This window comes from Puma concolor, chromosome F2, assembly GCF_028749965.1.
Source record: "Puma concolor isolate L17-30 chromosome F2, mPumCon1.1.hap2, whole genome shotgun sequence".
NCBI classification, from domain to species: Eukaryota; Metazoa; Chordata; class Mammalia; order Carnivora; family Felidae; genus Puma; species Puma concolor.
Genome location: NC_141684.1, coordinates 71,163,681 through 71,191,229, shown reverse-complemented (window position 1 = coordinate 71,191,229; position 27,549 = coordinate 71,163,681). Strand labels below are relative to the sequence as shown.

General features: G+C 41.9%; 1 protein-coding gene and 2 long non-coding RNA genes across 4 annotated transcripts in view; 1 reads left to right on the top strand and 2 right to left on the bottom strand.

Moving 5' to 3' along the window:
• Positions 1-8,599, bottom strand: part of ASPH (aspartate beta-hydroxylase) — a 222,155-nt gene extending 213,556 nt beyond the window's left edge. Inside the window, exon 1 of one of the 2 annotated variants that reach the window (XM_086695806.1) lies at positions 7,905-8,599. In XM_086695806.1, coding sequence (XP_086551932.1) covers positions 7,905-8,046 — 142 coding nt within the window. In that variant the 5' untranslated portion in view covers positions 8,047-8,599. The remainder of the gene's footprint in view (positions 1-7,904) is intronic. The other variant, XM_086695803.1, reaches the window with a different exon arrangement.
• Positions 8,600-16,040: 7,441 nt separating this feature from the next.
• Positions 16,041-27,549, top strand: part of LOC147572096 (uncharacterized) — a 56,491-nt gene continuing 44,982 nt past the window's right edge. The window contains exon 1 of the long non-coding RNA XR_015246922.1: positions 16,041-18,599. This is a non-coding gene — a long non-coding RNA (uncharacterized LOC147572096). The remainder of the gene's footprint in view (positions 18,600-27,549) is intronic.
• On the bottom strand, positions 17,795-24,837 carry LOC147572097 (uncharacterized). The gene is made up of 2 exons (XR_015246927.1): positions 23,913-24,837; positions 17,795-19,072 (listed from the first exon to the last, which is right to left on the bottom strand). It is a non-coding gene; the product is annotated as an uncharacterized LOC147572097 (long non-coding RNA).

Genomic DNA, 27,549 nt, shown 5'->3' with positions numbered 1-27,549 from the left:
ATAGAAAAGACGGAAAGTGGTCTTTGACAGCAGGATGGCTGAATAAAAACCAGCACATTCATACAGGGAGGAGCTATATACACGACACAAAGGGCCAGATTTGGTAGAATTCCAAACAAATGGTGCCAATCTAGTATGCCAAGTAGGAGCCTAGTCACAAAACTTTTCACATGTGCTAAACAAATCTACATTTGTACACGCTATATATGTGTGTGTATATATACATACATACATATATATATATATATATACACTTCTTAAGCAGTTTTTATGTACGGCTTTTAACGATAGGTATATCTACACAAATGGATGCATAGTATATAATGTCCAACATGACCTTATATTACACATTTATCTGCATGCCTATATATTATACATTATAAAGAAATACAGGAAAATAATTATCACAAAATGTGTAAGAGTGGCTGGGAAGGGATAACACAGGAGAGGAGAAACCGAGAACTTGGTAACATTTTATTTCTTCACCTGGATAGTGGATATATCCCACTGCATTACTCTTTATACCTATTTATAGGTCTTAAAACATGCAATATTTCAGAGAGAGAGTTTTAAAGAACAGTACATAGAAATATGTGAATTCTAGAAGTTAGCGAGATGGCTCACTGACAAAAAAGGATGAATTAATTTATAAAACTCAGTAAATGACGATCATTCGAAGCAACTTGATTCAAAGAATGGAAAAGTGAAGTTACATGCTAGATACACTTTCAACAAATATTTACAACACAGATTTTTATTAACTGCTCCTAGATAAAATTTACATGTGAACCTAAGGCCAAAGGGCTTAAGTATAAGTTTTCAGGAAAAGTGAAATATAAGACAGCGTGAAAAATGAGGAGGAGGAGGGGAGGGAATTATGTATATCAGTGACATGATAAATGAGAAACAGAAGTTAGGGGCACCTAGGTGGCTCAGTCAAGCGTCTGACTCTTGATCGCAGCTCAGGTCATGATCTCAATGGTTTGTGAGTTCGAGCCTTATGTTGGGCTCTGCACTGACAGTGTGGAACCTGCTTGGGATTCTCTCTCTCCCTTCTCCCTCTGCCCCTCCCTCACTCACACTCTCTCCTTCTCTCTCTCAAAATAAACAAATAAATTCATTTTTTCCCCTTAAGAAACAAGTGAGAAAGCATAACATCAAAACAACACCGAGTTTACACCATACTGGTTACTTATCAAACAATATTCTCTCACTTTAAAATGAAGGCTGGCTTCCGTACAGAATGAGTCACTGGGTTAAATGTGCAGGCACATTTGTGGGAGAGAAGTGCTGGCATTTCTCCAAGTACTGCAATAGTGCTTTCCACTCTGCTTTAACTGGACACCCCTCCTCCACCACCCTAGCCCCACTTGACTCACCACCCCTATCTGCTTTAGAGCACAGAGAGCATCTATGGCAGATGATGACAGCTCTACTACAGCCAGAATGACTAGGCAAAGCCACCTGGATCTCACAGGGAGCCAAAGACCAGCCCAAATCCTTCAAAAGTTCTGATACACTATTTTTTAAAAGATTTATTCACCAAGTAAATTCAAAACTTCCTGAGTCTAATAGCTTAGGTGTAGCAAATGTGTCCTCAAGTGTCATCAATCTGATGAGAACTAAACTGCATTCAGTGATTTCCCAGTAAAAGATAACATCAGCCAAAGGTAACTAAGACACATCCCTGAAAAACAAATACAAAATGCAGACCAAATGCCTGAAGCTCCCTCACTGCAGGAGAATCAAATTTAAGAAAAATAAATAAGTAATGAATGAATGACAAGAAAATACCATCTTGGCTCCCAGCACTACTAGAAGAATGAGAAAGGTTAAAGCACGGGACTCCAGAATACATGCCTACAGCTGACACACAGAGAACAAAGAAATGAACATCGAGTCTTGTAGCAGACATGGCCAGAACTATAGGACCAGGGCCGAACCAGACACGAATCCACCCAGACAGACTCACACTCCTGCGGGAGAGCTGAGCAGATACTGGGGCAGCAGATACTGAAACATGACAGTGAACCCAAGCACCCCCATATCTCCCGACAGGTGACTGATGCTTTTTCCCCAGAGACTGGAGTAAATTGTAGAGGGGCTCTAAATACATTCCAGTTTTATTAAAGGGAAGTTAACTAAAAACTTTTTTTTCTGTATCTTAGTACAAAAGATACTTAGTACAAGATACAAGATCTTAGTACTAAGATACTTAGTACAAAATGAAATCAAACTACTTAGGAGATGCAGAAGTCTCTAAGACACAAAGTTGCATATTTTCATATTAAAAACAGTGTGCTGGACTAGCGTCAAAAGACTAAAATGTATCCGAGCTCCAGTATAATAAAAGAATGTAACACATCTCCACGGGATTGGAGAGTAAATCAGCAAGTCGAAGGTTGCTGTGCAAAGAGCATACTTTCACCCTCAGAGATAGAAAACAATGTGTCAGGTGATACTCCAAGCCACAGCATAAACACTATTGCTAGGACAGCAATCCTACTTAAATGTGCTAACAGAACATATTAGAAAATGATTTCTTTTTCAATCATAAAAAAATGCAAGCATGCAATGACCTGCTTAGCTCTGCAGCCTTATATTGACCACCCTTACCACTAGAGACACTTTAATGAATGTATCTGAGAAACACAAAGGCACAGAAGATCGGTTTGAGGGCTTTTACAACTATGAAATGAAAGGAGAGAAGAATTCTTCCCATCTGGAGAGACCGAGATAAGAGATTCTGAGAGAGACTAGCTATACAGGTCTTAAATGGACATAACTCCAGGTTAATTGACTCCCAATGTACATTCCTTTCTAGAGAAAAAAGAAAAAAAAAAAAAAAGTTAGTTATTCTACTGGGACCAGCGAGCTCAGGGGTTAAACTTCTGTACTAACTAAAAATAAGACAGACAAACCACTTGAGCCTTTTTCCAAGTTACTTTGTTGCTAATTAGCAGAAAATGAAAACTTCTCCTTTTCTAGTAATCTCTCTGCCACAAGGGATTTTAAAAAAGACTAAAATAGACATCTCTCCTTTTACTTCCTACAGGTTAATATGTTTGTTCTTTTACAAATGTGTTCAAGGGGCGCCTGGGTGGCTCAGTCGGTTGAGCGGCCGACTTCGGCTCAGGTCACGATCTCACACTCCGTGAGTTCGAGCCCCGCGTCGGGCTCTGTGCTGACAGCTCAGAGCCTGGAGCCTGTTTCAGATTCTGTGTCTCCCTCTCTCTGACCCTCCCCCATTCATGCTCTGTCTCTCTCTGTCTCAAAAATAAATAAACGTTAAAAAAAATTAAAAAAAAAAAATGTGTTCAAGAATTCCCTCAGAACATCTTTTAGTCCTTGGTTTCATATGATCTGACCAGGCGGAACAGAACGCCGTGCAACTGGACACAAACTAGCACCCAGTTCTTGCAGTAGAAGAGTTACGGCCTTGCTATCTTTTCATCCCAGAATGACTAAGGGAGGGTTAAGCAACTGACCCTAACTGATAACATTTGGATAAAGAAAGGGAATTTCATGAAGGCCTCTGAATTCAAGGGAGCCACAATGCAATCAGCAATGTGTCTATGTTAACTGAGTAGTCCAAGAGATACAGAAAGAACGAAAGAAAGAACGAAAGAAAGAAGGAAAGAAAGAGCAAATTTCTAAATGATTAGTATCCATCAAATGAATCTGTGAATGCATACATTTTACAGATAATACATGAATGCACTTAATTCTAAGATAAGCTGAACACTGCTACTAGAAGCCAACTCTAACTACTGAATTTCAAAATCTGTTAGAGACCTTGAGTTCAATGGCTACTAGTCTTTAAGTTGCTGTCCATCAATACTTCTGAATATGTACAGAACTGACTAAATGAAAAAACTAAGCGGTGTTACATAATCTGAAACTTCAAACTGAAAGAGCAAAACAGATTCTACAGTGACATCTACCGGTAAAGGGTAATGTACTAGCCTGACACGACTAGACAAACAGATGTTTACATCCCTCTAGCATGTTACAAGAAGCTACAGGGAAAGACTTAATGATCCTCAAAAAGGAAAAGCTAACCAAACAAAAACACTACACATACCAGTGTCTGTAAGCTACAAACTAAGCCCCAAAGGCCATCGTGATCCTTCCTAACCAAAAATGTTCCAATCAATAAATCTGAAATAGGTTTCCCCTGGCCCCAACTGGCAAGTTAAACTTTTATATGCTAGTTAAAGGCAGTATGTCCACTTTGCTCATGTTTATTTTATATTTTAAAGAGTAAAACTGAAAAGGTAAAATTGAGCTCTGTATGAAACTAGACATTTTATTAGTTTTCAATTTAAGTCGAAGATGTAAATGAAAAGCAGACAGTTGCTTTAAAAACTCTGCTCTAGGGGCGCCTGGGTGGCGCAGTCGGTTGAGCGTCCGACTTCAGCCAGGTCACGATCTCGCGGTCCGTGAGTTCGAGGCCCGCGTCGGGCTCTGGGCTGATGGCTCAGAGCCTGGAGCCTGTTTCCGATTCTGTGTCTCCCTCTCTCTCTGACCCTCCCCCGTTCATGCTCTGTCTCTCTCTGTCCCAAAGATAAATAAACGTTGAAAAAAAAAAAAAAAAAAAAAAAAAAAAAAAAAAAAAAAAACTCTGCTCTATAAACCCCTACGTCCTAAACATTGCTTGTCAATAAAATCTGCTCTATAAACCCCCTATGTCCTAAACGTCACTCGTCAATAAAAAATCTGCTCTGTAAACCCCTACGTCCTAAACATCACTTGTCAACAAAATGATCACAAAGAAAGAGAGAAGGCCAGAGAATCACTTTTTACCTCAAGTGCATGTTTCGAAGTCCTCCCCCCCATACTTTTACACAAAAATTGAAGAAACAATGTTTAATGTGACCAATGTCATCAACTTGAGACTGTCAATGCAAAACATCTCAAAAAACTTACTATTTGAGCCCATGTACTCCTTCTCAAATTAAGATTTTAAATGAACTATTTCAAATACAATTTTAGTCAAATTCAATTGTTGATGTGAAAAAAAAAAAAAAGCATTTATTAGATAAACTATTGTAGTATGCCACAGACACAGCCAGAAAGGAAGAGATGATCTGCAGAAGGAAATGGATGGTCTATTTCAACTCTAAAATTCCCATAAAATCTCCCAAATTAGAGGACCCACAATTCGAGTACCATGGTCCTAGTGAACGAATGACAGAAAACTTGAGTTCTAGCCTTGGATCTTCCATTAACTAGCTGGGTTTCCAAGACCCACGCAACCTTTAATAAATTATACAACTTTTATGGAAATTAATTTCCTCGTCTATAAAGTTAGAGAAGGGAACTGAATGGGCCTTACGGTAATGCCACTGCTAAAGTTTCTTCAGCTTCTATGATTTCCCCAGCAGATGAGAACAGTTTGAGAATCCACGTCTATACCTCAGTGACTCAATAAACAACAAAACGAAGTGGGCTTAATGTTTCAGGTATAACCTGCTGTAAGCAAACAATATAAACAGGATCACACTTTCACACTGTAGTGTAACTGCCTAAGGCTGAAAGAATCCTTGTTTCCATGGCCAGTGGTTCTACCTGGCCCACAGTCAGAAGTCTGTATTTACTACAAAATATGGTTACAGAAAAAGAATACTCCTCACGTAACATGCAAGACCCCCAATATCAACTTTTTTAAATGTTTTGTGTTTTGTTTCTGTAATATAGTTACTTTTCTCTTTTACATATTCTTTTTTACATACCAGGTCTTTCCATGACAATTATGAAACCAGTGTGAACAATGCTTAAAAGGCTACATATCCTCAAATATGGACAGGGCTAGCTCTTAAATATTTGAATGTGAAAGTCAGAATATATTAACTTAGGTCGTAACATTTCCTAAACTTATTATCTGCCTGTTAAAACTCAGTGGGATGCCTGGGTGGCTCAGTCGGTTAAGCGTCTTGGTTTCAGCTCAGGTCAGGATCTCGGGGTTCGTGAGTTCGAGCCCCACGTCAGGCTCTGTGCTGACAGTGCAGAGCCTCCTTGGGATTCTCTCTCTCCCTCTCCCTCTCTCTCTCTCTCTCAAAATAAATAAATTTAAAAAAATAAAACTGGTTCAGTTATTGAACCAGTAGAGGTGGGAACACAATATACATTCCCCAGTACTAATTCTAACCCAGTAATAGTCTATCTACAGTCACTTCCTCAGATGCAATCAGCCCTCTCTACCCATGAGTCTGAAGGGCAAAATGGAACAAAGATGTGCTTCGCTTGTAAACAGCTACAGAAAACTTCTGACAACAGTTAACATTAACAATTAACAACTAACAGTCTTGTTCATCAGTGCTACTGCTTGGTGTTTAGGCTCTTCTCATTTGGAAATTTTTTCATGGGTAGCCAAAGCCACCCGGGACCGTTCATCTACTCTTCTAAGCACTGGCCGGCATTTAAGGACAAGTGACAATGGAACACAAACTTATGTCAAAAGTGAATTAATATGCTTTCTTTTTAATTTTTTTTTATTTTAGAGAGAGAGAGAGCACACACAGGAGCAGGGGACAGGCAGAGGGAGACAGGCAGAGAGAGAGAGAGAGGAGAGAGCTTGAGAGAGGGAGAGGGAGACAATCTTAAATAGTTTCTACAACCCTGGGATCATGACCTGAGCTAAAATCAAGAGTCTGACTCAACCAACGGAGCCACCCAGGTCCCCCTAATATGTTTTCTTTGAACTTCAAATTGTGTGTATCTTTTTCCATTTACAATACAAATATTAGCTTTTAGAGTCTAAGTTTGTGCAATGACTTTAACTGCATTACGTTCACCATTTAAATTTATTCATTCACTCATTAATTAAATATTTATTGAGCATCTATTACGGTCCGGGACTATTCTAGGAGTTGGGAATAGGAATCAACCAGAGGAGGGGGTAAGACAGGAAGACAATACACAGGAAAATAAGATACTTTCACAAAGTGGTAAGTGCTATTTAAAAAATAATTCTTTGAAGCATGACTATAGTCATCTGATTTATTTTCTTTACGTATGAAACGATTATGTGTAGACCTCAGAAACAAAAAGTCTAAATCATTTCAAAACGGTCATCTGCTCGCAGTCGTACACATGTGTATTGCAGTTTCAATATCCTAAGTGAGTCAAGGAAGTATAAAAGAAACTGAGAACCACTGAAATATGAGATGAAACAGATTTAAAACATCTGCACTGTTCTCTTTGCTGGGTAAGCACATGGAGGAAAAAAGGTGAATACCCAACATATTTTTTTAAAAAAAGAGAAGACAAAGTGAAAAAATAGCAAAGTTCACCCGGAATTCTACGATACGTTAAAGGCAACTACAACGCATGTTAAGAAAGCTACATAAAGGCAAAAATATTGAAAAGTACATTCAAATCACTCCCTCCCCCCCCACCCCCCGCCTACACACACACACACACACACACACACACACACACACACACACACACACACGAGTATTATTCTTTGAGCTGCTCTTAAAAGCTGCTGGTTTGGCAGGAACTTATTTTCTCCGACTTTGGCTCGTGTCCAAACTCTCCAAAATGTGCAAGGCAAAAAGGTAGACTGGCTCCCTCACTCCCATCTTTCATTCCACGCAAAGCCAAGCAAGAGCAGATCAATCACCTCCCTCCCGGCGGCGCCCTGCAGGTGAGGGGTCAGCCGGGAAGGGGCTCCCCGGCGCGACCAACCCAAGGCCGCGGACCCAGCTCCGCCCGGCCCCTCGGGTCCGCCCGCCTGCCCACGGAGCGCGGCCTCCGCCCCGCGCCAAAAGGAGGAGCGACGCGGAGGATGGAGGAGATGCACGGCGGGATCCGGGGAACTGGAACCGCAGCTCCCGCCGCCCGGGCCCCTCCTCCCAGGGGGCCCCACTCGCCCTCCCCGGCACGCCTCCTCTGACCTCTCCGGGCCCCCGGGCTGCTACTGCTGCCGCCGCTGGTGCCTGCGCCCGGGCTGCCGCTGCCGGAGCCACTGCTGCTGCTGCTGCTGCTGCCGCTGCTGCTGTTGCCGCCGCCGCCCTTGGCGTTCTTGCGCGGGGCCATTGCGCGCACTACTGAAACGGGTGAGGGGTGGGGGGCTCCCTCAGTGGGCCGGGACACCAGAGGCGCGGGGGCCGCTGACGGCGGCCGGCGCTGCAGCGGGTGCGGGCCGCCGCTCCTGCAGCTGCGCCTGGGTCTCGGCACCGCCCGCCGCGCCTCCGAGGACTTTCGCCCGCGTGCCGGCTGCGCGCGCCCAGCACTCGCGTGCGCCGAACCTGTGACTCCTTCCCCCGGCGAGAGCGCGCGGCTCACAGGCCCACCTCGGTCACGCCCCTTCCCGCCCGAGCCCCGCCTCCTCCCCGCCTCGGGGAGGCTGAGTGACGGGGGTGACAGCCAATCACAACGGCTCCTGCGAAAGGGTGGGACCCTGCCGTGCTTCCCCGCCCCCTGCAGACTTGGGGCTGTTCTGGAGCGTCGCAGCCGCCTGTGAGCGCGAGCCGCCTTCGACTTTCCAGGCTGTCTGGGTCCTTTGGAACGTGGCAAACGTGGAAGCCAAGAGGGCTCTCGCGAGCGTTGGCGGACCCTGTAAGATCGGGATGGATGGGGCGGGGCGAGGAGGCGGGGACGGCGGACACGTGTGCTGCGTTCACACCCGGCGCGCGGCCTCTAGGCCCTTCTCTGCGAATTTTGTTCACGTCCCACTTGACTGTACGCACGGACACCCAGGAATGCAGTCCCGCTTCTTGCGAAAGAGTTGTTTCCTGTCAGTGGTAGTATTAAGCCATTTTTGAAACGGTGATGTTAGGAGTAGTTCGATGCCTACGTCACAGGTGACTGATCGGTTGGGTTTTAAAGCAGGACTTCAATTTGTGCCATCGGTATTTTCAGAGACTCTTAGTTAAAGGCGCAAGTGTAGATGTAAAACAAAAAGTTCATTTTCTTGCCCTTGGAGAGCGCCCTCTCTCTGAAATCTCCGTCTGCTGGGCTCACGCCTACAGTCATCTTTCCTTGGTGTCCCCAACCGTGGGTCCCCTCGTGTACAGTCGCAGAGTGCCTGGGCCTGAGCTGCCTCTGAGCTCTTAAAAATCTGGGTCCATGGATGATCCAGGCAGGAACTTGAGTAACTTGACGTCACCATCATCTTTGTGTCGCCAATTCCAGCACAATGCCTGGTGCGTAACAGATGTGCGAGAAACATTTCGTGATTTGATACATTTCTGACAACTTCTTAAAATCTTCCCCCCGATTCTTGGCCACGTTGCGGAGACCCTGCCCCTGGATGTGTCTCAAGAGGGCTCTGAACCAGAGAGCTTTGCAGTGCGGCATCTGGTTTCCTCCCCCTTCTCCAACATCACTCTCCTCCATTGGCAGGTTCCCCCGGGGCCCACTTGACTCTTATGTGAATGGCTGGATACTGTTTGGGCACTGCCCACATAGTGGAAAGAAGTCCTTTCTCTCCTTTTTGTGAAATAATGTTAGATAGTTATCAAGAGGTAACAGGCGCAGGGGAGCTCACAGTTTTTACTGAAACGGGTCTTTGTTTTTCTTATCCCATCTCTTTCTTCCTCTACACATCCTTTCTGCCATCCAGGTCCCCTTACATTATTCCAATGGGGAGGTGAGGAGCTGGACTAAGACACAAATCCAAGTGAGAGTACTTAATATAAAATAATAATGGGAGCTGAAGTGAGAAAAACAATACTGTAGATATTTGAACTCCTAAATTCTCACCAAGTCCTGCTGCTGTGTCCATATTTTTAGGGATGAGGTCACTAAGGCCCAGAGAGGTTAAGCAAAGTAACTGAGGTCACAGATCTAGTGATAGAACAGGGATATGAACTCAGTCCATCTGGCTCCAGAGTCTCTGGTCCAAATTTTCTTTTCAAGACAAGGCTTGGTTTTGAGCAGAGATTGTCTCAACCTGGCTCCCTCTTCTCTTAGCAGATATGTCCCTGAAACCTCCTTGGTCCTATCTGCAAAGACAAGTCTGAAGGCTGACGGTGAATGCTTATCAATATGCACCTCTTTGAGGGAATCAAATCTTTGATAACTGACTCCAGAATGTCATGAACTGATGCTTTGCTCCTGCATTTCCGAAACCAAATCTGGTACTATTGACAAGGTCCATTGCCGTGTACTAAGGCAACACCAGGACAAAATAGAGGCTTAGGGTGCCTTGGTGGCTCAGTCGGTTAAGCATCCAACTTCGACTCAGGTCATGATCTCGCAGTTTGTGAGTTCGAGCCCCGAGTCGGGCTCTGTGTTGACAGCTCACGACCTGGAGCCTTCTTCAGATTCTGTGTCTCCCTCTGTCTCTGCCCCTCCCCTGTTCACGCTCTGTTTCTCTCTCTCAAAAAATAAAAATAAAAATAAAAATAACCATTGAAAAAATTTCTAAAACAGAGGCTCTGTAAATGCAGATCACAAGAAGTTAGAGGTTACCTGTTACCTGACTTCCTCCTTGTATCACAAGGGAATAGTTACAATGACATTTAAATACTCAATATTATAAAGTTAAATTTATAACAAGAGTTGTAACATCAGATGTTGTCAGCTATATATACAGTTTCGTTTCAGGGACTAAATTCTTCCAAGCTAACCATCATTATTAAACATTTTACATCTGTTTATACTTCCCACTGTATGAGCATTACAAAACCACAAAGCTTGCCTTGGACCTATGAATTTCTTCATATAGGTTTTTTTCTTGTCTTTGGGATGTGAGGGGCTAGGGAGTCAAAGTATCTTTAAAGTTGAGTAAAAGGTCAAATATCCTGTTAGCCTATCCTCATTTCTGTGATTTCTGAGTAAGCTATGGATGAACCCTGGCTAAAGCACTGTTAAAAGGACCATAAAGACAAGACTTAACTAGGACAATGTATTAAAATACTAATTTAATAGAGCTTCTGAACTAGGCCAAATGTGCCTTTCAGATATCTCCATAAACTTTCCATTGGCTTCACTGGGATTTGCAAGTACAAACCTGAGGACAAGATTTGTCCTAGATTTTTTTTTTCTTTTGTTGACCTTTCACAACTTCCAGTCAAATGCTTTCCAAATTAAGCATTTCTGGACTTACTTATACCTACTAGAACACTGTTTTAAAGTTGCATTTCAACTTGCTTCCTAGAAAGCGCCTCTCACTGATATGCAGTTCTCCTAATGTGAAATAAATTTTATTATTGCCCACTAAAAATGAGTATTTCCTCATCTTTATTTACCGTAGTAAATTCTGCCATAATGGAAAAAAATGAATTTCAACTGGTCATGACTCAGTTGTATGCTTTCATTTTATATTAGTAGAATTTGTTGCGGTGAAGGCTATGCAAGTACTTTTAGGCACTCTTAAGGCATTCTGTACTCAAAAATGTTCTCATAGCAATTTTTCTCATATTGGTTAGATCTCAGCAAGTAAACGAACCGTGTTTTTCATCAAACAGCCTGACTTTATATTACTGCAGAAAAAATAAGCCTGGCTAGTATATACTTTATAAAAATACGAAATGAACTTACAGGAGAAGTAATTTGAAACCTTGTCAAAAATAGATTTGAATTAGAAATACTGTGTGGTGATATGGAAAAACAATCTGTAAACATATTATCTAAGCAATCTATCATTTTCTTTCATTTCAGTGCTTTACATTTTCTGTCAGGATTAGTCCTTCTTAATGCCAAATTCCCTTCCTAATAAACAGCATTTATGCAATGCTTATTGCTAGTTCTTAAGGACAGGGAACTCATAAAATTAATTGATTCTTCTTAAGTCTCAGACTTAATGCCGGAAAGGATCTTAAACCTGGAGAGAAAGACAAGGAGAGAGTAACAACTGATTATAGGCATGGCAATTTTGCAGTATATAAAAGGAAATATTAACATGATTTGGTAGTCCTTAGAAAGTGTCAGAGAAATCAAATAAAGAAACAAAAGATGTGGAAGCATCTCAAGGATTCAATTGTTTGCAAGATAATTTTTCTTAAACTATATTTGTTTCAAGGATCTCAGGGGTGTGTGTGTGTGGGGGGGGTGAGTAATGTAGTTATTTCTTTGTCCTTCATGAAAGCTACCATTCTCTTCAGGTGTAAACAGTTCCCTAAATCAAAAGAAAAGTATCCTGAAACCAGTTTCTAGGATCCTCCAATTTTACCAAATCTAAATACACAATGCAGATGTATTTGCCTTAATACATCTTAATGTACTTGCCTATAATAACACTAAGGAATAGTGTTATTACAATATGCAAAATTGAATCAGTTAGTCAACTCAAATCGTTGGTTAAGTGGTGGGCAATCATGCATACATCAAATTAGTATTGACTTGACCCTTTTTACACTGGCATCATTCTGACTCAAAACTATTCTACATTTTCATAAGCACATGACAAGCACTGCTGAGCCTGTACCAAAAAAAAAAAAAAAAAAAAAAATCCTAAGAGACTCTGTCATGGAACTTCCTTAGACGGAAAATAGAGTCTCCTTGTATCATTGCAACAAGATTTTATTAACCTAAAGACCACTGCTAATATATTTGAAATTCTACAGTATGTATTTAAGGAGTACAATACCCATTACACTTGAAAATTGTTAGCATTATATTGTGGCTACAAACGAATTGTCCTGAATATTTTGTAACTCTTCATGGAACTGCTACAGTATTGACTTCATCCCTTGATGAACTCATTTCTCTGTTGCAGATCCCTCTGAGTTAGAGACAGACATCAATACCCTACATGTTTACTAAAGCTACTCTTCCCAGTGCCTGAAGCATATGAATCTAGTAAAACTTCACGGAAATCATTTCCAAGCATCTGTCTCACAAATTCTGTGATTCTATTTTCCCTGCTTCTTTATTATATCCATATTGCACATAGTTTTTCTAGCTATAACACACAAAAAAAAGAATTGAGGAATGCAGCTACCAAATTGGTATCCTTAGAAAGGCATTTGTATAGGGGCGCCTGGGTGGCTCAGTCAGTTGAGCGTCCAACTCTTGATTTCGGCTCAGCTCAGGTTCCCAGGTTCGCAGGATTGAGCCCCGCATTGAGCTCTGTGCGAAGTATGGAGTCTGCTTGGGATTCTCTTCTCTCTCTCTCTCTCTCTCTCTCAGTAAAACAAACAAACAAAAACTAGGATGGGAGAAAAGGTTTATCCCATTAGCTAGGTATGCCTGGGTCTTTTTTTTTTTTTTTTTTCCAATTTCCAAATTAGAAGAGGTTGACTCTAACACCAGAAGTGTGCTCAATATTATTTATAGTTGGTTGGGCATGTGTGCCTGTATGTTAAGGATTTGGTAAATTTCACATAGGTTATTGTGTACTATCAGTTCAGATTGTCATCTAATTCTTAAAAAAGAAAGTCAAGTCTAAAGTTGAAAAGATCACTTCAAGTATTAAACATATGTAAACTGGACTCTGTTAGACTCAAATTCAGGTTCTCAGAAGGAGCAGATCTTATAAGCATCAACACGCACTGAATTATGCTCGTTCAAGTCTAATTCCTGCTTGTACGTGCACTGTGGCCCATACCTCAGGAGACGAGAGAGGAGGGGTGACTGTGACCAAGCACCGCAGTGTGCCCCTCACTCCTTTATCATCTACCTATTGCGTCCAAGCATCAGCATTATGGAAAGACGTGTGAGATCCCTCGGTCCCTTCCCCTTCTGCATTCCCTGATAGCTTTTCCCCTCCCAAACTGCCTGCGATGGTATCCTGATTTCACTCGGTACACATACTGGCACAAAGGAAAAGGGGAGCACACAGAGTGTGGTTCTCCGGGGTCCCTTCCCCCTGGCCTCTTCTCCCTGGCCTGTCAACAATGCAGGTCTAGATTATTTTCAGCCTGGGCTATGCTGTGGACTCAGAGCGAAAATGCTTTCCATGGCTGAGGCTTACAAAGCAGGTGAGAAGCCCTGGTTTGGGGGAAAAATCTTCACCCGTCAGCAGAAAGCCCCCCTTCTTCCCATCCCCACACTTGGGACTCCCAGTAAAAATGCAAGTTGTGAGGAGGAAGGATGGCCGATTCAGCATGACTGGCAAAACCCTGGCCTGCTTCTTGGCTCTCATCGGCCAGAGTAACAACTCTGCAAATAAATAAGGCACGATGCCAGAGAGACCGGCCAAAACAAAGTCCTATTGGGAGGGCAGGTGGCGAGACCTGATCAATAGTGCAAGGCTGCAGGGGAAGCATGGCAAGCACAAACCATGTCTCCTCAGCCCACCATTTCCCCCACGACTAGCACAATGGCCATCCTAGAAGCCCTCCCTCTAGATGGGCACCCCTCTTCTCAGTTAGTCTAGCAGGAATGCTTGGGGTTACTCGCAGTTCCAGAATCAGCAAGTCATAGTCAGATGTTAGGATAGGGAAAGAAGTCAGTGTTACCCTTTGTGTTTCCCCTCTGAGCTCTCACCACTGGGCCCTGCACAGAGTAGGCTGGGCATCGGTGCCTGATGGAATCACCCTTTGTGATACCTTCTTTAGAGTCTCTGTTTCTGAACGATTACCAGTCCTCAAGACCCTGGTTCTGTGGCTGCTCTGAACACTCTCTGGCTGTTTTCTGAATGGCCAAAAGCTGGAGCAAAATAACCAAGACAGGGAAGTAGTACTTGCCTTCACCTTCCAGGACATCAGACAGATGACTGACACTGTGGCTGGCTTCCCCGCACCGCGTCTGACCCTCCCCTGCTTACTTCCTTATCTCTAACCCTTTCCCTCAGAGAGCCCTGATACAAGGGACTGCAAAAGTTTCCGGCGGTCCAAGCCTGAGGCTGCGAATTCTGGGCTTGCCAACATCAATTCCTTTCTACCAGAGAGACAGGGAGCAGAGCACAGGAGCACAGAGAGCCAGCTCACCGCCACATCCCCCTCTATCCCTTGGTTAGGAAGCATGGTGCCCAAGGCCTCTCTCTTCTCCACCTCCCTCTCTCTATACTCCCCCCTCGGGGGCATCTGGAAGGCTCAAGAAGGATGGGAAGCAGTGCTCCCTGCAACACTTGGAGGAAATTTGTTGGCTCCCTGGTTCGGGAGAATGCAGTCACTGTGTCCTCCTCATTTTGAAGCTGGGGCTTCCTTTCCCCAGCTTTCCCCAGAAAATATTTGGACATTTGTTAATAGAGTAACACATGCTTTTTCTTTTCCAGTTTCCCCCTTTGCAGTTTTTGAGATTTTGGCAGTACTTCTCATATAGACACAGCAATATTGTCAAGGCTTCATTTTGCAGCATCGTGATCTTTTTCTTGAGAGCCAACAGTGGCGAGAAACAATATATGGCATTTAAAGATCAGAATGGAGGAAGGTGAGAACAGAAGTGTAAAATGCTATTTTTTAAAAAACAGCTACACCTGTTTCCTATTCTTACATAGGTTAGGCATCCGTTAATGTTTATCCTTCCATTGTATTCTTGCTGATAATATAACCATATATTTTTTAAAGTGCTACTCAAGATAATGTGGGCAAATTCCCACAGACAAAAACTAAGGAAATCTTATTTCACATAATTAAACTAACATTTTCTATCTTCCCACTTATAACTTCACGTTGTTGCTTTTTATTTATTTATTTATTTTTTTAACGTTTATTCATTTTTGGGACAGAGAGAGACAGAGCATGAACGGGGGAGGGGCAGAGAGAGAGGGAGACACAGAATCGGAAACAGGCTCCAGGCTCTGAGCCATCAGCCCAGAGCCTGACGCGGGGCTCGAACTCACGGACCGGACCGCGAGATCGTGACCTGGCTGAAGTCGGACGCTTAACCGACTGCGCCACCCAGGCGCCCCATCGTTGTTGCTTTTTAAAAATTTGTTCTCAGGGAGCCTGGGTGGCTCAGTTGGTTAAGCGTCTGACTCTTGGTCTTGGCTCAGGTCATGAGACTGACCCCCGCCTCAGGCTCTGCACTGACAGTGGGCAGCCTGCCTGGGATTCTCTCCCTCCTTCTCTCCCTGCCCCTTCCCAGTTCATGCGCTCTCTTTAAATAAATAAATACTTAAAAAAATAAAAATAAAAATTCGTTCTTGATATTTACATGATTATGAGCTTTTTCAGTATCTTTTCTACTGTCTTTTATATACGTGAAGGTTCTGCATTGACAGACCCCACCTTGGGTTCGATTAATTTACTACAGCAGCTCACAGAACTCAGGGAAACATTTTCTCGTACTTACTAGATAGTAACTCAGGAACACACCACATGGAAGAAATGCGTAGGTCAAGTTACGTGTGAAGGGGTGCAGAGCCTCCAGCCTCTCTGAGTCATCGCCCTCCCCATATCACCATATGTTCACCATGGAAGCTGTCAACCCCGTTCTTTTGGATTTTTCAAGAGGTTTCTTTACATAGGCATGATTGATCAAAGCACTGGCCATTGGCAGTTGGTTCAACCTCCAATCCCTCTCCCCTCCCCAGAGGTCTGGGGTGGGACTGAAAGTTCTAACCCTCTAAACACTTGATTGACTCCACTGGCAACCAGCCCTTGTCCTTCAGTCATCCCACTAACATAACAAAAGACATCTTTATCACTCTAATCCTTAGGAAATTCCAAGGGCTTTGTGATCTGTGAGCCAGGAAGTTGGGGTGAAGAACAAATATAGATGTGAAATATATTCTCCTCATCTGAATGACCAAATACATATTTTTTCTTATAAGTCGTAATATCACAATATGAGTTAAAGCTGTTGCAGGATACAAATGAGATTTGCTCCCAATTACTTAATTCTCCTCTGCCCAACCATTTCCAAGGAAACTGAATATATGTGTTAATCTGTAATCATGGAACATTACCAGTTCTATTCAAATTTTAATGCACACCCACCAAATTTTCACCGTTTGAGATGACTCATTTTCTCTATACTTTCCTGCTGAGGTTGTATAATTAAGACAATAATAAATCATCCTAATTAAATGTTGGAAACAGCACAAACCAGGCAGGTGTGTGTAAGACCCTTTCATGTTCTAACTTCAGAAAGAGAGGGATATAGCTCTTCCCTGATTGGGGTAAAAAATGTATGGCTCCTACATGCACTTGGGTGATGAGCAAACAGCATTCAACTAGTAGTACCACAAATCGAATTCAGCCTCTAACTAGCTGTGTTCTAGAACCCCAGGAAATTCATTTGGCCTCTCCAGGATCTATGATCTCATAGGTCAATGGGGGGCTGTTATCATGGCGCCCATCTGTCTTCATAATCTAAGGAAAACTATGGAATATCATGAGAAACATGCTCATAGCCATAAAGTTTGCTAGTCAGTTTTAGGGATTCATGTGTCTAAGACTGTCTGCACCAGAAGATAAAATTCCTTCTTCCTCTTGCATTCTATGATGTTAAGACTTAGTAGCTGATAATGAGGAAGACTTCGTTCATCTTCTTAGTCTATTCACAGGGCTAGTGGCTGAGGATGAGGAATGGCAAATGGCTTGTATAGCTATCTTGTATCCATGGCAACTTTGAATACTCTCAACCAGTCTGTGAAAAGAATACTTAAGATATCTACAAGAGATGAAAATGTGGTTATTACTGGTTCAGTGAATTTAATTAGTTTGACTACCTTTTGCACAATATGAAATTTTTCTGGAGCCTACAATGAAATAATTGATAAGAAAGTCCTTTGGAAGCTAGAAAGTGCTATCTATACTACTCCTACTTAATTTTTATGACATAGATTTATATACTATAAAGAGCAAAAAAAAAAAAAAAAATCAATGGCAATATGCTTACATCCCCAGTTTTGACCAAACTCATTAACTAACCTGCTGGGTCTATAGGAGAACAATCTGGTATAGCTAAAAGTTTATCAACCTAAATAAAGAGGTAAACTGAGGCAAGCTCAAATTACCAGAAATTGAGTTTATTTGGGAACAGCAGAGGAACTGCAATTCCATAAATGCGTGACGTTGCAGGCTACAGGTGAGTCTGCTGAGGGTTTGGAGCAGGCTGTATTTATAGGCAAGTTGTGCAAAGAGGGGGATGTCCAGCCAGAGTCCAAGCAGTGAGTTCCATGGCTTGCGAATGGGAAAAGATTCTTGGCAGTTGCTCATTGGTCAGGGGATAAGTCTTGGTCTTCTGTACATCAGACATTTCTGAGAAATCAGTCTCCAGGTTCTTAGGTTCTGTTCTTCTAGGAGGTGCGCGTGCGACATTCTCCGTTTCATATAATCAATCAGGTTCCACTTTAGATTGAAGTCCTTTTACAAGTTACCAGGAATTTTTGAAGAAATAAAATATTGGCACAATATGATTTGTCTACCTTTTCCCTGTCTTACTTACCTTCTTTACTTACTTTCCTTACCTTCAGCTTACCTTCCTTAAACATCTCTTGACCGCCCAACATGTCAGACACCGACCTGAGAGCTAGGTACAGAGCAGGTGTCCTTTAATTCCATAGTTAGCCTGAGTTAACCTATAGATTTGCTGTCAAAAGGTCTAACCTGGGCAGTTGCATCTAGTTCACCCTGTAGGTACACCGTGCAGCCCATTCTACAAATATTGACCAGGTGCCTGCTTCCTGCCAGCTACTGTATCACATGCATGTGGACTTTGTCTTCAAGCAGTTCATGTTGTTTTGGAGGGAGCCTGACACGCAAGCTAACAATCACGATAAGATACAGCGACCACATGTCCTATCTGTAAAGGTAGGTGGGGAGTGGAGCAGGGAGGGCGGGAGAAGTCAGTTACGCTGTGTCCACCAGTGTCATGCAGAACTCATAGGACTCCAGGGCTGTGAGTGAGGTTTCAACAGCACGTTGTTCAACCTTTTCATTTTACAGATGAGAAAACGGAGTCCCAAAGAGCGAGAGTGACTTATAAATGGTTGAGTAATCGGTTAGTGCAGAACTAGAACTCAGGTTGCCGTCCGGGGTGTCTCCTCAGCAAGGGCAATGTTGCCCCCATTGGGGTGAAAATTGGTTCTTGGAGACAAGAATTTTAGATATTCTAAGGGTGCAAGGAATCCACAGAGGTGGCAGCCAGAGATGTTGGCCAGCTAAGTTCCTCGCAGCAGGATCTCTCCAAGGACGAGCTGTGTAGTGCCTCTTCATGACTACCACAGGGACCTAATTCTGGTTCATTTTCCACCACCTTACAAGTTAGGTGTCATTATCCCCACCTAAAGAGAGAGAAACATGCTCAGAGAGGCTAAGCAACTTTCTGGAAGTCACACAGTTGGTAAATGGCAGAGATGGGACTTGCACCATGGCTTTTCTGTTTCAAACATGTTCTCTTTAGGATTTCTAAAACTTTATTGACGTTCTTAGCAAATTCTTAAAAGTAGGCAGGGGAAGCTCTGCATTATCATAGGGCAGAAGGGGAGGAGTCTCAGACTGCACAACTCTACCAACAGGATACAGGATATAGAACAAATTAGCAGAAACTGAATGTAATAAGTTCAGACAGTAGATCATTGGCATTCTTGGATTTAAAATTCATGGTTTTAATCATTTGTGAGACTCCCTGGCTCATAACTTGAAAGAATCTCAAATTTTACTGATTCATACAGCTGAATATTTTGGGGATGGGCATGTCGATATTCCTGATGATCTACTCAGCTGGTGAGAGATGCTCATAGCTGATTTAGCAATTCTGCCTTCGCTTGGCTTTCTTATGCTGAGTCATTGTCCCATATTCAGAAACACTCATAAGGTGAAACGAATTTGATTTCTTTTTGAAAAGTGTCCAAAAAGGAAACTAACTGCTAATGCTGATGACCGAAGTGAAATGCCTGAAACAATTTTTAGCTAACAATGAAAAGTGTGGGATACGCTAGAGTGAAATGTCAAATTTGTCTGTGGAACAATCACACTCTAGATGGGGGCATCAGGTGGTCCCACAGAGGAATAGGAGACACCTGTGACACCATTTCAAGAGGGTGCTCTGGCCTCTGGCATAATTGTTCTCAAGCAACGGAGAGATTTTTAAGAGGCTAAAAAGAGGCTACGTTACTATATATTATGGGAAATATTAAGGCTTATGGTGGTATTTATGAATTTGGGGTATTCTTGAAGGCCATACACCTGTCTCAAAAAAATAAAATGTTAAGTTCCAGCGTCTACTATAGTGGAGTTTCCTGAAATCTCTCTAGATATCTGTTCCGCCCCCAGTGTTGCCCATTTTGGAATATGGTATACCATTCACCTAGTCCCTCAGCCGCACAAACTCAGCCTCTCCCTTGGCCCTTCTGTTTTGCTCACACCATTTATTTAATTGCCCAGCAAAATCTTTTGACTCTAAATTGAAAGTATGTTCTAAAGCACAGTTCTTTCTGTCACTTCTACCACAATTATTCATTCTCAAATAACCACCCTCCCATAGAAGAGCCTCATGAAGGAATGTCCTTCCTTCAGAATCCAAGGTGGTTGCTGGAAAAGAGAAGCCAGATCTAAGCAAACAGCAAAAACCTTTCAGTAACTTTCTACTTGACTTAGAATGAATCCAATATCCTATTCATTGCCTCTAAAGCTACCCATGATCAGGTCCCTGGCTTCCCCTCAGACTTCATCTACCTACCCCGTTCACTCACTCTTTCTCAGTCATGTTGGCTTCTTATCTTTTTGGATGTGACAAACATGATCCTACCTCAGGGCCTTTGCACTTGCCTGGGACTCTATTTTTCTACATATCCATATGACCTTTCTCTTAGGTCTTCCTTAGGTCTTCACTCAGTGGTCACCACCTGACCTCTGACACAGGCCTTCCCTGACACATCTATGACCTGTCCCCCTGCCCATCTCTACTTTCTTATTCAGCTTTACTTTTCTCAGTGGCATTTATTACTGTGGCCATTGCATTATATATGTGTATGTCTTTCTCCTTATATATTTATTCATTATCTATATCCCAAACAGGAATATAAGCTCCATGAGAGAGAATTTCTTTTGTTCACTGCTGTCATACCAACACCAAAACAAGGTGTGGCACATAGTGGATACTCAGTAAATACTTAAGGAATATATACGTGACTATCTGGACAGTGTGTGCCCTGCTTTAAATTGGTCATTTAGGATTAAGCAGACACTAGAAAGGGGACAGAGTGTCTGTGGAAGACCATGGTGGGCTTGGTTAGAGGTGCCAGTCCTTTCCTGCCCCCAGGTCAACCCAAGGTTCCCCGGCCCTCAGAGGCACCAGACGCGGCACGCTGTGCGTCAGGCAGCCTGAGCACACTGGTATCCATCCCGATGGGGTGGTTCATGCAGGCAACTGGAAAGAAGAAGGTGTGGGCAGAACTGAGCTGTGTTACGAAGCGGGGGCGGAGTAGATTCACATCCTATTAATAAACTGAAGAATTAAGGTTGTTGAGACTGAAGGGTGAAATCTGCATATTTCTCTGAATGACTTTTGCATTGTGTTATGCAAGCAGGCAGATTTTATTCCTCCCTTTCTATTAGACTTCTATTACTTTCAGGATGAATGTAGAATATTTATATTGCCATTGTTTATTTAAAAAAATGAAAGATGCAAAAAAATAATAAAAAATAAAAAATAAATAAAAAAATAAAAAAATGAAAGATGCAGGGCACCTGGGTGGCTCTGTCGGTTAAGTGTCTGGCTTCAGTTCAAGTCATGATCTCACGGTTCATGGGTTCGAGCCCTGCGTTGGGGTCTGTGCTGACAGCTCGGAGCTTGGAGCCTGCTTCAGGTTCTATGTCTCCCTCTTTGTGCCCCTCCCCACTCGTGCTCTGTCTCTTTCTCTCTCTCAAAAATAAATAAACATTAAAAAAATCTTTTTTAGAAAATGAAAGATGCATTTCACCCTCAGTTGTATAAAATATTAGTAGCTGAAAACAGCACAGACTTAAATTATGTAAGTGGTAGCAAAGTCACCTTTTCCTGAGATAAACATTAACACATTAGAAGCGTACTCTGTCTTTGTATTAAGAATGTCTAGTGTTTATCTGTAGTTTGGCAGACAGAAACCAGGGACGGCTGAAGAAAAAAATTCATGGTTTAAAGGGTAAACATTAAGCAAAAACACATCAAATTCAGAATGAACTTAAAATAAGGTGACGATTTTTCATTCAATATGAACTAATCATTTGATAAACTAATTTTGCTTTTTGAAATCTAATCCCACGTGAACTATTTTTCAGTTAACTTCATTTAATTTTCTCAGTTTCCTTTCATAATTATGCGGTGTATATGATTCCCTATGCCAGTCAGATAATACTTTTTAAAAATCTCTTCATTTCTATCACCAAAATATATATGTAGGTATAGCACAATAAGTCCTATAGAATCTGTATTGAGTGAGTTTCTACTTCTTCGTTCTGAATGTGAGAAGGCTTTGCACAGAGAGTATCTTCGATACTTAGTTTAGCACTCTGGGTACAACAGTAGTTCAATTAAGGTCAGGGGATTGCTAATACTGAAAAGATATTGTCTTTCTGGGCTACCCCTTTTTTCATCCTTTGGGCTAAAGAGAGCAGACTTGATGGGTTAGTATTATGATTAAAAGAAATTATGGTCAGAGTAAAAGAAAAATGTCAGATTAAAAGAAAAATTTACAGATTAAAAATGCAATTGATTTTTCTTTTTAAATAGTGCTGGCTAGGAGACTTCCATTGCTGGAGAAATAAAATGGATGCAATTTTCCTAGGAGTCTACTAAATGAGTTGGAAATTTACACACACACACACACACACACACACACACACACACACACTGCACGGGAATGTTTATAGCAGCTTTATTCATAATTGCCAAAATTCGGAAGCAATGGAAATGTCCTTCAACATGTGAATGGATAGACTATGACACATCCGTACAATGCAATAGTATTCAGTCTTAAAAAGAAACGAACCAAAAAAGAAACAAAAAGAAGTCTGGGAAACTTTAATGCATGTTGCTAAGTAGAGGAAGCCAATCTGAAAAGGCTACATATTGTATGAGTCTAACTGTATGACAATCTGTAACAGGCAAGATTGCACAGATAGTACAGAGACAGTACAAAAATTGTTAGTTGCCAAGGATTTGCCTGGGAGAGAGGGGGAGATTGAATAGGCAGAGCCTAGGGGGTTTTTAAGGCAGAGAAACTATGTTCTATGTAACACTGCAATGGCAGATATGTGGCATTATGCATTTGTCCAAACGCGTAGAATATACAATACATAGAGTGAACCCTAATGTAAACGATGGACTTTGTTAATAATACTGTATCATTATAGGTTCATCAACTGTAACAAATGTTCCACATTAGCGCAAGGTGCTAATAACAGGGAAATGGGGGTGGGGTAGGGAAGGAGAGGGAGGGTATATGGGAACTCTCTACTCACTGTTCAATTTTTCTGCAAACCTAAAATCTCTAAAAAAATAAAGTCTATTGATGAGTTTTAAAGTTAAAAAAAATGACACAGTAATAAACTGTCTATAATAAATCCAATTCAGCTATAACTATATAGATAGGCTGCAAGTAAGAGAATAAGAATCATGCAAACATTAGTCAGAAAAACATCTTTAGAGCAAAGAAAATTTCCAGAAACAGAGAGGAACACACTGGTAAAAAGATCAGCCTGCCAGGAAGACCTAGCAGTCGTACTTCTGGGCATTTACCCCAGAGGAATGAAAAATGATAGACTAGTTCTGTGTCTCAACGGCAGTGATGGTTACATGAATCTACACACCGTGACCGAAATGGCATACATGACACATGTACCAGTGCCAGTTTCCTACAGTGACACAAAGTGCAGCCATGCGGAGAAACTGAGAGGGTACACGGGACCTCTCTGTATTATCTTTCCAATTTCTTAGAAGTCAGTGATTATTTCAAAGGCAAAACTTGAAAACAAAAAGGATGATGTGGGTTAAGAAAGTGATTTTTTATTGTTTTCATGTTTATATATGTTTGAGAGAGAGAGCACAAGCAGGGGAGGGGCAGAGAGAGAGGGAGACAGAGGATCCAAAGCAGGTTCCGCGCTCTTAGCACAAAGCCTGACGCGGGGCTGGAACTCACGAACCCCGAGATCATGAGCTGAGCTGTAGTGACCCGAGCTGAAGTCGGACGCTCAACGGACTGAGCCACCCAGGTGGCCCATGAAAGTGATTTTTTAAGGTATAGTTTACGTCATCCAACTGGGTTTGCCAGGGGTGTCCTTCCAGCTGCTGCTTCATGATCCCCCATCAATCTTCTTGAAGCGGCCTCTATGAGCTTGGCCAGCCGGTGCTCCGGTGCGTCTGGAACACCTCATTACTGCATTCTGGCCAGCTGTGGCTTTGTGCTCGCCGTTAAACATTTCCAAGCTGCCCTCGACAAGTTACTGCCAGAGTGACTTTTCCATCAGAGGTGTTTCTTCTCTTTTGCCTTTTTGAAGTACCTAAGAGATGTGATTTGCCCTTTACTTATTTTTCAAAGGAGCTTAGGCATCCGCTGTTCTCGTTTTCAGTTGATTTGTTTAGTTAAATTTCCCAAAGGAGAGACAAAAAAGGCAGACACTGAGGACAGGTGCATCAGCGTTGTTTCTACTGGTTGGTGGTGAGCCAGGAACGGAATGACCACGTATTCAGAACGGCTGGGGCATCAAAGGTGACAGGAATGTTAACAGTCAAGACTATGTTTTGATATTCATGGAACAGAGGAGAAAGGCTCCCAAAATTCCATTTGGATTTAACTGAGTTGATTATACAGAATATTGGCTACTCGTAAAAATCACCCTGGAAGCTTTAAAAAAGTAAAAAAAAAATACTCAGGCTGGGTGGCTTCCATCAGTTGAGCATCTGACTCTTAATTTTGGTTCAGGTCATACATCAGGATTGTGGGATCAAGCCCCGTGTCTTGTTGGGCTCTGCCCTGAGACTGCTTGGAATTTCTCTCTTCTTCTTCTCCCTCTGCCCCTGTCCTGGGCTCACGTGCTTGCTCTCTCTCTCATTCAAATTTAAAAACAAACAAACAGAAACAAAAAAAAAATAATGCTCATGTCCTATCATAAACCAGGTAAACTGGAATTCTGGTTTAACATATACCAAAGACACAGGAATATACATGTGTATATCTGTTTACCAGATTTCACATATACCAGTGGTATAGACAGTATGTTAATAAGTGGCCTAGAGGGAAGTAAAGTTGAAAGGGGAATAGGAAATGTATGTGTGTGCTTATTGGAGAGGTTGTCAGTTAAAACTGGGTCGTCAGAGAAGGCATTCTTTGCCTGCTCTATTGTTTTCTCTTTCATGAAGCTCTTTCAACATAATACGTAACCCTTAGGAAAGGAAATCTTGTAATGTATCAATGTCAGTCTGCATTTATTAAGTCAACATTATGAACATAAGGAACTTGTCTTGAGAGTAAATATTTATAAATTGAAATAATTAGGCCTGATTGCTATCTCATAGTTTAAAACGAGCCGGAAAGAAGTGACTCATTGGAATTACTATTTGCATTAGGTACTCTACTAATACATGACAATATGTTCCATGGTTCAGAATATTACTTCCTTTCAAGCCTGAGATATCCTGAAAGAGCGAAGTTCACTTGGGGTACACCATTTTCTTTCAAAATATAAAATGCATTGCCTTTTAAGATTTTAGAAATACTACTGGCTGTTGCACAACATTTGAAACGCAAAAGAAAAATTATCAGCCATAATCTCACTGCTAACATTTTGGTTTATGTTCATTTAGTCATTTTTATCTATATATACATGCGTGGAGTTTTCCTTTTTTTCTTTTATGTTTTTAAAAACATGCTGGGTATGCCAAGCAATCTATAATTATACATTATATATAGTGTATATTTACATATGCTACTTATACTGGAACTATGTAGTATAATTATAAATTATAAGTAAGACTTAATTAAAATATTTGGAAAAGTAGGTTTTCGACAAAATGGAAGGTTCTGATGCTTTTTCTCTGATTTTGACTTGGCCATGCACACCCTTGGCTGTCACCAGACCTGGCTGTCAGCCAGCTCTGCCCATGTCTGAAGACTCAAATTTCTACATCTACTCTCTGGTTCCAATCTTGTGATCGCCCCTTTTATTACTCTGCTTCTCTTGCTGTATCACTCTTCAATGTCATCGATCCTTCCAGGCTCTGTAACTTTTCCGATTTCTTCCCACCAACTCGTCTCCTCAATTCCTGCTTCACGAAGCCTAGATTCTGCAATCCACCTCTCAAAACCCCTCACCGCAGTTTCTTCATTGTGTCCCTTGGTCTCCCAATCATGAGCCAATATAACTAGAAATGTCCGTTCTGCCAGTTTTAACACTGCCAGAGAAAGTCACCTAAGAACGTAGACTGGTTCCACTCCAGCCTCAAACAGGTCCTCAACTGTGTCAGAAATTCTGTTTCCGGCTCTATTAAGGCAACCATTTCAACCCTTCTCTGTCATCCTTAATCTCTTCTCCAACTTTCTCCACAGCCCTTAGGACATGTTTTTCCCACATGTCTCCCAGGGGCTGAGAGAAAACTTTAGTTAGAGGTTTTCTGGAGATGCCTCTAATCGTCATGCTGCGTTTGGATACTTGGCCTGGAGTGGAAAGGAGGACAGAAAAGGTAGCTCAGGTGTCAAGAAGGAAATCAACCAGTTTTCGTTCTATATTTAGAGTTACCCGAGGCTCTGGGTTTCTGATAGACAGTTGGTTCAGGGGAGCCTCGGTGAAGAGCCCCAGGCCCCGTCAGTCCCTTGCAGGGACATGGTTATCTGAGCCTCACAGATACAGGTCCCCGAGCGGATTCAGATCTCCGCTGGTTGTCTCCACGCAAGGGGCCTGGCTTATGGGGTTTTCATTTCTGTTGTCCCCTCTGAGGACGTTCTCATTTTAGTGCTCTGAACGGCCATATAAATGGCACTTGGTGCCAGGACCTCGGAAAGTCTGGTCTGACATAGTACATAAGGCCACACTAAGGCCTCAGATTTTATTATTTTTCATTTTTTTATTCTCCTCTTGATCTTGTAATATATCCAGTTGGCAGCTCTTAAGAGCTCCTCAAGGGTCCCTTCTGGACCAACAGCCAGTTTTTGCAGTTTTTTTCTGAATATTTGGCCAGTCCAGTGACAAATTTGTCTTTTAGAATCGTCTCAGCCTCAGGGGTATTAGGGGAGATAGCTGTACATATTAATGAGAGCCTCCCTTAACCTTTCCAGGAAGGCCACCGGGCTTTTATTTTGTGTCTGTAAGATAGTGGATAATTTAGGGTAATTTAAAGGTTTAACCTTAGACCTCCTGACCAGATATAATTTTTTTTAAGATTTTTTTTTTTACAAACTTATTACAACTTTCTTTTGCTTTTAGATTTTGACCTAAGTCTTTTTTTTTCTTTAAGAAAAAAGGTATTTCCATTGCTTATATACATATTTTTTATATATCTACTCTTTTACATGTAGAGTTTTTTAAATTTTTATTAGTCTTTACTACATTTAGCAGAATTTTAACTCTCAGAAACCTTAGTCATCAGTGAAAACTAAGTAGTAACCAATTATGAACTGTTACATTAGAATTTCTTAGATGGCAAACTATGAATCAATCAACAGATCCAAATATCTTTGGTTTTTCTGCAAGAAGTCAAAAGCACAGACTTACATCTAGTAATAAGCGCTTTAGTCTCTTATCTCGTTGGATATCCAATGAATTTAATCCCAATATATATATATAT